At 36.8% G+C, this 12,609-nt stretch overlaps 1 protein-coding gene across 1 annotated transcript; it reads left to right on the forward strand.

Annotated features, from left to right (window-relative positions):
* The first annotated feature begins 3,026 nt into the window (after positions 1 to 3,026).
* On the forward strand, positions 3,027 to 6,532 carry LOC128105046 (zinc finger protein 431-like). The gene is made up of 3 exons (XM_052729865.1): positions 3,027 to 3,096; positions 3,298 to 3,358; positions 4,496 to 6,532. The coding sequence occupies exons 1-3, from the start codon at positions 3,027 to 3,029 to the stop codon at positions 5,820 to 5,822; spliced, it is 1,458 nt and encodes a 485-aa protein (XP_052585825.1). The 3' UTR covers positions 5,823 to 6,532.
* The last annotated feature ends 6,077 nt before the right edge of the window (positions 6,533 to 12,609 follow it).

Raw genomic sequence — 12,609 nt, forward strand, 5'->3', positions numbered from 1 at the left:
ACTATTACACAGAGAGTCTGGATTGTGTTGTCTTTGGGATTCTTAACTACAGAGAGATATTTGATTGTAAAGGAAGCTGAGTTAAACCAGTATGTATATTTTAAAGATACTTTGACTTCAAAATTTGGATGTAAGGATATGTTGCTTTGGAAAAGAGTCTCTTTTGTTTCCACAGAAAGCAAGAGGCTATGGATTTGTTCCAGAGTAAGATACATCAGGTTTGACCAGCCAAGACCCCCTGAAAGGTCTCCGATGACACCATGGCCCAGATGATCCAACATCCAGAACCGTTTCAAGGCAACTGGCCCAGATGATACAGCCTCACGGACTACTCCATGATCCTAAAATTTTCTTTGTTTCCCCAGAAGATACAGCGCCCCCCTCCAGCAGGAAGTAGTAAGAGAAGCTACGCCCAAATTCCCAAATATACCAAGCTGACTTTGGAGATGTGTAAAGGTTAAAACCTTCCTTTTTAAGAAAAGAAAAGGGGAGGTGCTGTGGGATGGTCTGTATGTCAAATGTGTTGCTGATTGGTCAGTAAATAAATCACTGATTGGTCCGTGGCCAGGCAGGAAGTATAGGCGGGACAAGGAGGAGAATAGAGCTGGGAAGTGGAAGGCTGAGTGGGAGAGACACTGCCAGCCGCCATCAGGACAAGGAAGATGTAAAGTACCGGTAAGCCACAAGCCACGTGGCAAGGTATAGATTAATAGAAATGGATTAATTTAAGCTATAAGAACAGTTAACAAGAAGCCTGCCACGGCCATACAGTTTGAAACCAATCTAAGTCTCTGTGTTTATTTGATCGGGTTTAAGCGGCTTGGGATTGGCGGGTGAGAGAGATTTGCCCTGACTGTGGGCCAGGCAGGAAAACTACAGCAACAGGGTCTAGCCAATAATCACCCTTGTCTTTGTGGATAACAGGATACATAGATTACAGTTTATGCCAAGTGGTTTATCTAAACGTACATTTTGCAGTTAGGCCAAGGACGCCCTGTTTTGCAAGACTCCACGAAGCAGAAAACTCAAGACATAACAGTCCTGGGTCAAACAGTCCTGAGTCAGTCTCCAACAAGCTACCATATTCAATGGTTGCCCTGCTGGGTTTCAGTCTTCCCTTGGTCCATTCTTTCCTCACTGTGTCTTAGTTCCTTTCCTTTGGGATGGTAATGGATTTTCTGTGCCACTCACATGTTGGAAATACATAAATTGTTTTCTGATTTTATAATATGCCACAGTAAAGAATTTGTCTTGAGTGTCAAAAGAGACTTTGAACATTTCAACAGTGTAGGAGTTGTTGCAGACTATGAGAATCCTTGAAGTGACTAAATGCATTGTCTTCATGGATGACACTTGAGCCTATAGTGACCTGGGTGAGAATCTAGTTAATTGAATAAAAATCTCCCAGATGGATGAGGTATTTGAACATGTGTCTCTCCTTGATGACTTTCTTTGTGGTACTTGTGGAACCTTTCTGGATAAAATATCTCATTGGGGCTGGTGATATGTGCTTCTATAACCTCAACCCATTTCCTTTTCTATGTTTCTACTATGTTGTGGTTGAAATGAATGAGCCAGCTTCCTTCTTGTGCTGCCATGACTTCACCACCAGTATAGATAGTATCATGAAATCACATAAAATACAAGTGATGGAATTGGTATTCAATGCTAAGCCACTTTGCTAGCCTGAACTTTTTAAAATTTTGTTTTTTCTTATTTTTGTTTCTAAAGAAAAGCTTTGACTGAGTAGCCCTGACTCTCCTAAAATTAGCTCTGTAAACCAAGTTGGCTTCCAACTCAGAGATTCACCTAACTCTTGCTCCCACATGCTGAGATTAGAGGTTGTTCAACATTGCAGGTTTTTTAAATATATATTATTGGGTGATTGTCTTAGAGTATATGTTTTTGTACATGTCAAGCACTTGTTGTTTTGCTGAGCTTTACCCCCCCAGTTTCAATTTTGAAATTCAGCAGAAGATACTATTCTCTTCTTAGATGTAGTGTCTGGGCCTTCTGAGTCATTAGATTATAATTGTGTGACATTTTTCTTGCTTTTTGTGTTTGTTTTGATTTTTTTTAATGATTATGATTCTTCTGTCTATATACATGGATATGCAGCACATGTACACCTGTCCTCACAGTAGTCCAAAGACAGTCTTAGAACCCACAATCTTGGTATAATGCACAGTTGTGTGATTCTCCCATATAAGTTCTGACAATTGAGCTCATTTATATGTAAGACCAGTAAGAATTCTTTTACTTCTGAGCCATCTCTCATTCCCTGCGTTGATTATTTATGATCACCACTGATATTGCTAATGTTATCTTCTTTCTATTTGTAACTCTTTAAATGCACAGTTCCTTTTTGTAAGATTTATTAAAGTAGTTTAAACTGGAGCAATTCACGTTTTTGGAAGATGAATACAGAACTGGAGTGAATGCCAAACTCTTTGTAGGATCTTCAGTAAAGAAATCTTTGAGTTCATCTTATCTTTTTTGTTTGTTTGAATGGAAGATTCAGTGCAGATGCAGTTAGTATAGACTGAGCTAACTTTCACCTCAGAAGCACATATACCTGCTTCTACCTTCTCAGTTCTGGGATTAAAGGCATGAGCTGATATACTCAACTTACACATCTTCTTTGTAGTTAATAATTGTTCACACAATTTCTCTGATGGGTGCTCAGTACTGTTGAAGTGTTTGCTTGTCTCTCTATCTCTGTTAATAGATATTTCTCTTGCAAGGTGATATCCTGTTTAGAGCATTCAGAAATAATAGAGGTAAATCTCCTATTCAGTTTCCTTGTGAAGTAACTTGATGATTTCATTGCAATGTCTGTGTTATAGAATACGAGTAGCACTCACCAGAATTATATGGCTATATTGTCAAAGAAGCACACATTTACAATGTTGTATCATGCTTTTTGTTTTATACATATGGATGGCATATTTATGTATGGCATATTTTAGGATGCAGTGACCTATAATGATGTACATGTTGACATCACTCAGAAAGAGTGGGCATTGATGGATCCTTCACAGAGGAATCTCTACAAAGATGTGATGGTGGAGACCTATATGAACCTCACAGCTATAGGTAATACTATAAATTTTCCTTCACATTTTAAATAAGGGGACAACTGTTTCTTGGTTATTGATGCTCTTCTGCAATTCTGATTGAAAATGAGAAAGAATGAGGTGAATCAAACAGGCTTGGTTTGAAGGATCAGTGAAGACAGTAATGTAAATTTTTCAGTTTCCTGTAATATTTCATACATTTCCTCGTTCAATATTTTAGGTTACAATTGGGAAGACCTTGAAGTTGAAGAACACTGTCAAAGTTCTCTAAAACTTAGAAGGTAATTTTCTTGTACAAGGTGATACAAATGGGCCTCTCAATATATTTAATATATCTGAAAGTTTTAAAGAAATGAGGAGTGTAAATAATCACAGCTTAAATGCATTGATGATCATTAAATGCTCATAAACACATATACCTCAAGGGCAGGTAAATGAATCGTGTTTGCAAGTGATCCTTTTAAAAGGAAGACAAAAAAAAGACTTAGCAGAAATCACCATTTGAATAATAGCTTCATCAAAGCAATGCTGTACAAGTGACAGTCAATTTAGTTTCAAAGTATTTATATAACAAAAGATATACTCATTGAATATGTGACAAGAATATATACACAACCTTGTAATAAGCAAATAGTCCATAGTATAGTTACTCATATAGTGTTCTGTCTTTGCTAATTTTAGTTTGATGGGGAGTTAGAGTCAAGAGTTAAGGGGGGGAAGTTGTAGAGAAACATTATTCCCTATACCACATGTTGATGAGGAACAGAAAGTCCAACTATAAATGAAATGTGGAAATATTCTTGTTGTTATTCTTTCTTTAATAGTTATCATATGTCACTCTGGATATCAGCCATATGAACATAAGGATATGAAAAGAAGAATTGTACATCTCTCAATCTTAGAACAATTAGAAGATACATAGTAGTCCCATTTTAAGTAAACTTGTTGAATGTGTTTCAAGTTTACAAACAATTTGTTTTCCAGGTTCATTCAGAATAGATCAACAAACACACCACAGAAAAGCTTTATGAGTTCTAGTACTGTGTAAATGCTTCTGTGTGTGCTGGTTAACTTTGAACATGTAGCATGTTTCACAGTGTAGGAAACTTTATCAATGGAATAACTGAGGTCAATGTCCAAATTCTCTCAGTTCTCTTCAAATATATGAAAATCCTCAGAGAAAAATGATGCCATAAATATGAGCAAGGTAATAAAGGCTCCTATTATCACAGGCATTTTCAAATATGCAAGGCCATCCTTAATGCAGGAGGAAAACATGAGTGTAAACATGTTAAAACCATAAGATCTCAGTTCTCTTTATATTTAGACCAAATTGTAAAATTAATTTATACAGATATATAGACTCAACAAAGTAATGAATGTGGTAAAGCTTTTAAATGTTTCAATTATTATTGCAGGCATGAAAGACCTCATACTACAGAGAAATCCTATGAATATATTCGGTGTGGTAAAGCCCTTGTATGTCATAGTCATCCTCAAAAAAATGAAGAAACACATACTGGAGAGAAATCCTATGAATATAATCAATGTAGTAAAAACTTTTCACAACACAGTCATCTTCAAAGGCATGAAACTACACATATGGTTAAAAAACCTTATAGATGTAATCAATGTGGCAAAACCTTTGCTCAGTGGAAAGTTCTTCAGTTGAATAGAAGAACACATACAGGTGAGAAACATGAATATATGAATTATGCATATAATAGATGTGGTAAAGCCTTTGCACAGCCCAGTAATCATCAAGGACATAAAAGAACACATAATGGAGAGAAACTCTATGAAAGTAATCAGTGTGATAAAGCCTTTGCTCGACACATTGCTCTTCAATTGCATGAAAGAACACATACTGGAGAGAAACACTATGAATGTAAAGAATGTAGTAAAGCCTTTGAACAGCTCAGTCATCTTCAAGAACATAAAAGAGCACATACTGGAGAGAAACCCTATGAATGTAATCAGTGTGGTAAAGCCTTTGCTCATAACAGTGCCCTTCAATTGCATGAAAGAACACATACTAGAGAGAAACCCTATAAATGTAATCAGTGTGGCAGAACTTTTGCTCAACACATTACTCTTCAAAGGCATGAAAGAACACATACTGGAGAGAAACCCTATGAATGTATTAGGTGCAGTAAAGCCTTTACATGGCACAGTGATCTTCAAGTACATAAAAGAACACATACCGGAGAGAAACCCTATGAATGTATTCAGTGCGGTAAAGCCTTTTTACGGCCCAGTCATCTTCAAGTACATAAAAGAACACATACTGGAGAGAAACCCTATGAATGTAATCAGTGTGGTAAAGCCTTTGCACAGGACAGTCATCTTCATGGACATAAAAGAACACATACTGGAGAGAAACCCTATGAATGTATTCAGTGTGGTAAAGCCTTTGTATGGCCCAGTCATCTTAAAGTACATAAAAGAACACATACTGGAGAGAAACCCTATCAATGTAATCGATGTGGTAAAGCCTTTTCACAGCTCATTCATCTTCATAGACATAAAAGAACACATACTGGAGAGAAACCCTATGAATGCAATCAATGTGGTAAAGCCTTTGCACAGCACAGTCATCTTCATAGACATAAAAGAACACATACTGAAGAAAAACCCTATGAATGTAATCAGTGTTGTAAAGCCTTTGCTTATCACTCTCATCTTCAAAGACATGAAAGAACACATACAGGAGAAAAACCCTATGAATGTAATCAATTGTTGTAAAGCCTTTGCTCACAACTCTCATCTTCAAAGGCATGAAAGAACACATACTGGAGTGAAACCATACAACTGTAATCAGTGTGGTAAAGCCTTTTCTCATCTAAGTGCTCTTCAATTTCATGAAAGAAAATATGATTGAGAAAATCCCTATGAATGTAAACAGTGTGGTAAAGCCTTTGACAGCCCAGCCATCTTTATGTACATTAAGGAACATATACTGGAGAGTAACCCAATGGATATAATCAATGTGTTAAAACCTACTCACAACACAGAGCAACCCTATAACTGTAAATCTTTTAGTGTGTAATTTGTCCCTTCTGTGAATATCACTCTGTATAAATAAAATGCTGATTCGCCAGTAGCCAGGAAAGAAGTATAGGTGGAACAAGGCAAGAAGAGAATTCTGGGAAGTGGAGGCTGAGGCAGAGAGGCAGTATCAGCTGCCATGAGGAGAAGCAACATGTTAAGATAAGGGTAAGTCACAGCCATGAGGCAATTTATAGATTAATAGAAATAGGTTATTTTAAGATATAAGAACAGTTAGCAAGAATCTTGGTATGGCCATACAGTTTGTAAGCAATATAAGCATCTGTGTGTTTATTTTATAAGTGGGCTGTCTGACTGCCAGGGCTTGGTGGGACCTGGAGAGAAAACCCTAGCTACAGGTCTCTTAAAGCCTTTGACTATAACAGTAGACTTTGAGGATCTGAAAAAAAAACTCATACCAAAGGAAATCTGAATATTTATGAATTATTATGTTCATCAGCCAACATACTTACATTCAATTACACAAAATTAATTATTTTGGAAAAAATCTAAAATTTGTCAATAATCTGTTCAATCATTATAACATCTCTTTTTATTTTGTTTACACATGTCAACTAATATGGACAAAAGGCTCTAAATTTAAATGATAAAGTAACCCTTTTAGATTTCATACTTCTTTTCAAATACATGAGATAATGAATTCTGTTGTAAACTTTGATAGATGTGTATTATTGCCTTTTTGTGGCTTTGATAATAGATCATATCTAAGTGACCTCAGAAAAAGGTTTTATTTGGACCTTGGTTCCAAAGCAATACATGAACCCCATAAAAGTGTCATGGAAACAAGTGTCAGACATAGCAGCTAAAGCATGCAGCTAAGAATTCACATTCTTGTACTACAGCATGAACTAGAATGTGTAAATTGGAAATGGTATGCAAATGGGAACTCTCAGGCCAATCCCCAGGTATCGATTTCTTCCAGCATGCACCATTTCTTAAATCTTCCCAAATGATTACACAGACAGAAAATGATTGATTTCTCTGACTTCAAGCCTCCAGGCTTGCTTTCTGTTACATCAGCCAATTCATGATGGAGAAAAACTCTGTAATCATTGAGATGCCTCAAAACCCACGGTACTGGAATTATAATAGAAAAACATTCATGATTGAAAGTTAGTTTAAATATTTGTTTTTATTTAATTAAGCAATATCTATATATCTTTCTATGGGTACATGTATGTACATTCTGGTTCTCAGGAAGGTTAGACCCCGGAGCTTCTTGTAGCAGAAATTACTGGAAGTGATCGAAAACCAGACCTTGGTCCAGGGAATGAACATGTTTTAAAGGCTTGGCTCTGTCTATATCCCTGTCAATATTTTTAAGATTTATATATTATCTTGATATCAGAAAATAGATAGGTCCTCATACAAAAGAAAACCCTATTTATGTAAACAATTTGGTTAAGACTTTAGACATTACAGTTGTTTTCAGTTTTAAGGAAAAAAACTTGTTTTAAGTCTTTTTCATTGTAGATTTGAGGTAAGTAAATTAGTAAACAAGTTCAGTAAAGACTGATGTGAAGACCACATTGTGGTCTTTTGCAACATTACAGATAGATATTGAAGTGTGCTATTTGTGTGGAAAATTCAATTAGTGAAATTTATTTTGTGGTCCTTTCATTCCTTCTGTGGTTTTTGTGCACTTTCACTTATTCAGAGGTATTTATCTGCTGCCTTGCATAGAATGGGATGGCTACATTTAAGTGTTTGATTTTTATTTAACTCTCAGGTAGTATGTGATCACACTTTTTATGGAAGTGTGTTTGTGAAAGAGTTGTGCATTTTTGTTCATGGTTTTATTTTTAATATTTTTTTCACAAATTCCCTTGAAATGTTGTTTGTTATCCAGTTTGGTTGAATGTCAGTAATTAGTCATGGATACATTAGAATTCATGATCCTTGTGTGTCAGTCTGCTAAGAACAAGTCTAAGGGTAGATGATGTACTTTCAATGATTGTTGTTTTGTAAAAAAGTGTAGGAAAACAGGGCTGGGTAAAGAAAACCACAATGACCCTGGAGCCCAGAATTAGGGAAAGATGACACAGATAAAGCAAGTTTAAAAAAAACACAGTTTGGCTAAAATCAGTGCCATCTGTGCCCCTGGCCAACTAACTTGTGAAACTAACCAATCACAGAACAGGATAGTAGAATCCTGTCCCTAGGGCCCAGAATCAGGGAAAGAAACACAACTTATGTTTTGGACCTGAGCCAGAGAAATGAACTATGGAAACATGCCCTGACTCTGAAACTGGTGCCAAAATAACACTCTTGGTCTCTAGAATCAGAATCAGTGAAATAAATATGCCCTTCCCTTAAAGGTAGTGTCAAAAAACCAAGAAAGGCCAGTGAAAGAAAAACAATTTGTCCCTGAAATCAGGACCATCTTTGTCCTAGCCCACAAAACTGGCCAAACACTGGGCAGAAAAAAAAACTGATTGGTTAACTCCATCCCCAAAGCATCCTATATAAACTGCCCTGCCTGGTCAATTGTACTCTCCACCCTGGTAGAAGTAGCTACTCTCCTGGACTCCTCCTTCCCCCCCCAAAAAAATCTCAAAAGTGTTTTAGGTGTGAAGACCTTCATTCACTTGTGCACAGAAGAACCTTATTGGGACGTCCCAAGGTGTTTTGAGCAAGGGGGAGCTGAATAGGAGAACCTTACTGAGATATACCATAGTGGATTCAACAAGGAAGAGCTGAACAAAAGTACCTTGCTGAGATGTTTCAAGTGGATTGAGCAAGGGGGAGCTGAGCAGAAAATCCTTGCTGAGTAGACAGAGCAAAAGAGCTGAAAAGTAACACTTTTGTCCTGAGCAAGAGGAGATTGCTACATTTTTGTAATTTCTTTGGCCAGAGAAGCAGGGCTTTGCTAGGAAGCCCCCTTAAGAGGGCGCTGAGCAAAGCTCTGCTGTAGTGGGTCTCCAGGAGAAGAGCAGGATTGCTATATCCTGCAGGGAGACCATCACCCATCACAGGAGGTATATCCTGAGTTTTCTGAAGAATCAGGATACCCTTTGCTGCTGAAGCACTTCCAGGCCTGACTTTCCTGGGAAGTCATACAATCTTCCCTCCAGGGCTGGGCTAAACAGCTCCAGGTGTCCAAGACACCTTCAGGGCAGAGTTGTTGTTTTGAGCAGCTTGAGGTGTCTGGGATACCTTGCCCTCTAGGACTGAACTGTCTTTTTGTAGTTCCAGTTATCAGAGCTGTGCTAAGCAGCTCAAAGTGTTTTCTGACTCTCAGGTAGTCAGGACACCTTTCCTCAGATTTGCAAAACTCACATTTTGGTGCTAAAATCTGGGACCAAACCCATAGTTGTTGCAGCCTATTTACTTACAAATACATTTCAAAGAGGTTAATTTTAAAATAATTAAGAGAGAATAAATCATTAGATCCTTCATGGATGTATCAAAAGAAACATTTTCATCTGTCTGGAAGAGATGTAATAATTTAAGTGAGTCAGTAATCAACTGTATATTTCACAATAAAATTGATGTGCTATGAATATGTATACATTATTCAAAGTTCCATGCATCCTCATATCCTCATCTGTTATGCATTTGGCACTTCATCCCAAAGTACTGTCTTCTAAGGGAATTATCCAGAGATGCCAGATAATGTAATAGCAGTGAGATTTACTTTGTGAGATCTACTTTTTTCCAACTTCATATGGTGATCAAGGTAACATTACAGCCTTGCATAAGAAAGGCATTTCCAACACAGCTGTCTCATTGATGCTCAAATAAAATTAGTTGTAATATTAAATCTATAAAATACTGTCTTTTTAGATTGTAAACATATTTTCATTGAAAGATAAAGCAAAGTAGGAGAAATTGAATGATAAATCCTATTTCCAAGTGAAAATGATATATTGCTATTTCTTTTGTTTTTACTTTTATTGCATGTGAAATTATTTAGTTTATTCTGAGGACCAAACATTTGTTTATAGCAGTTTCTCAGATCAACGAATGAATGTGAGAGAATAGCTTGAATGTCAGTTATTAGTATTGGATCTTATATGAATTCGTGATCTTCATGTGTCAGTCTTTTGAGTACAAGTCAAAGGTTAGATGATTTACTTCCAATAATTGTTATTTTTTCAAAATATTTTAACAATATTAATGTTAAAATACTTAATAGAGAGTATAAAAACATTAAAAACTTATGTGTGGATCCAAAGAAACATTTTCATCTATCTGGAAGAGAATTAATAGTTCAAGTTAATCAGTAATCAACTGAATATTTTATAATAGAACTTGATGTACTATGTATATGTATATAATATTTGAGGTTCTATGCATCTTCATGTCCTCAACAGTTAGCCATTTGTCATAATATCTTGAAGTATTGCCATCTACAGGAATTATAGAGGTGCCAGATAATGTAATAGCAGTGACATTTACTTTAAAAAATCTGGTGTGTGTGTGTGTGTGTGTGTGTGTGTGTGTATGTGTGAGATGTAACAATGGGTTTTTAGGCCATGACAGAAATGTGAAGAATAGAAGACAACTTTGTGGGGTCTACTTTTGTCCATCTTCATTTGGTGATCAAGATGAGGTCAAAGCCTTGTACAACACAGATATTTCTAACAGAGCTGTCTCATTGATGCTTAAATAAGATTAGTTGAAACATTAAAACAGTAAAATATTGTTTTTTTCTCATTGAAAACATATTTTCTTTTTAAGATAATTGAAAATAGGATACATTGACTAATAAATACTATTTGTGAAAAAAAATGATATACTCATATCTCTTTTTGTGTTTTTCTTGCATGTTGAATGAGTTATTTTATTCTTAGGACCAAACATTTTTTCATAACACTTTCTCCAAACAACAAATGAATGTAAGAGAGTAGTTTCAGTGAGTAAAGGTGGTTGCTGCTATGCCGGGTGTCCTGAGTTAATACTCTAGGAATCCATAGCACTCCTACAAATCTTTCTCTTCTTTCTACACTTCTGGTGTGGCATATGGACACTCACATGCTGGCACATACATAAATAATTTCAAAACACAAAGAAGTGTCATTGAGGTAACTGGCAACCAGGTGATGCTCTGGCTTTCATCTCTGGAAATCACATAGGATGAATAGATAGTAGACACATAAGTTGTCCTCTCACTGCTACATACACGTCATTGCAAAAGAATAGCGTCAGTTCATTCTGGACTTCATTTCTGAGGATGCCTTCCTTGATATCATGAATACACTCTGGACTTCATGTCCCAGGTTGCCTTTCTTTATAGGGTCATTACATATGGACCTCATTTCCTAGGATGCCTTTCTCTAGAGCTTCACTACATTTGGACTTTGTTTCACAGCATGCCTTTCTTATAGCATCAGTACATTTGGACACCATTTTACAGGATGTTTTTCTCTAGAGCATCATTACATATGGACTTCATTTCCTAAAATGCCTTTTTCTACAGCATCAGTACATTTTGGACTTCATTTCCCAGCATGCCTTTCTCTAGAGCATCCCAACATTCTGGACTTCAATTCCCAGAATGCCTTTCTCTAGAACATCACTACATTTGAACTTCATTTCCCAGGAAGCCTATCTCTATAGCATAGGTACATATGGACTTTATTCCCAGCATGCCTTTCTCTATACTGTCACTACATTTGGACCAGATTTCCTAGGATACATTTCTCTAGAGCATCCGTACATATGGGCTTCATTTCCCGGGATGCCTTTCTCTAGAGCATCACTAAGTTTGGTCTTTTTTCCCAGGATGTTTTTTTCTATCACACCATGACATTTAGGACTTCATTTCCCAGGATTCCTTTCTCCATAGCATCATAATATTGTGTGCTCTATTTCCCAGGATGCCTTTCTCCATAACACCATGACCTTTTGGACTCCATTTCCCAGGTGTTCTGTGTACTCAGGAGTTTCCCCTTTTCCTTAGCAGGTGTCCAGTGCTCTCACCAGGTTTCCCTGACCTTCTGCAGGTATCTTGGGCTTTCAGCAGTGTGATGGTGGGGATCAGGGTCAGGGTGTCAGGTTCAGGGGGTTAAGGTAGGGTTAGGGTTAGTGTTAAATTTGGGTTAGGTGTCTCTACATTTTGGACTTCATTTCCCAGGTTGCCTTTCTGTATATTAGTCATGTATTATATACTACATTTCCCATGGGGCCTCTTGGATGATTTCCTGGGTTGCTTTTTCTTATAGCATCACAACGTGTTGGACTCCATTTCCCAGAATGCTATTCTCTTAATTGTCCTTCCATTCAAACTTCCATTCAAAATAACCCATTATGACTTTTGGATCAGAAAGAAACTTACTGTTCCCTCTTTATACCATCTATGTGCTTTAAACTCCATTTCTCAGGATGCCTTTCTCCATAGTACCATGACATTTTGGACTTCATTTCCCAACATACTTTTATCCATAACATCACTATATTATCCACTTCATTTCCCAGGATGCCTTTCTCTACAGCCTCATGAAATTCTGTACTTCATTTT

The sequence above is a fragment of the Peromyscus californicus genome, unplaced genomic scaffold (assembly GCF_007827085.1).
Source record: "Peromyscus californicus insignis strain IS unplaced genomic scaffold, ASM782708v3 Scaffold_99__1_contigs__length_143814, whole genome shotgun sequence".
Classification (NCBI taxonomy): domain Eukaryota; kingdom Metazoa; phylum Chordata; class Mammalia; order Rodentia; family Cricetidae; genus Peromyscus; species Peromyscus californicus.

Bases quoted from the DNA above. Each gene is read 5' to 3' on its own strand.
- LOC128105046 (XM_052729865.1), top strand. From the start codon at position 3,027: ATGGATCCTTCACAGAGGAATCTCTACAAAGATGTGATGGTGGAGACC. The intron at 3,097-3,297 runs GTAATACTATAA...TCAATATTTTAG, and splicing joins TATGAACCTCACAGCTATAG to GTTACAATTGGGAAGACCTT. The intron at 3,359-4,495 runs GTAATTTTCTTG...TTATTATTGCAG, and splicing joins AGTTCTCTAAAACTTAGAAG to GCATGAAAGACCTCATACTA.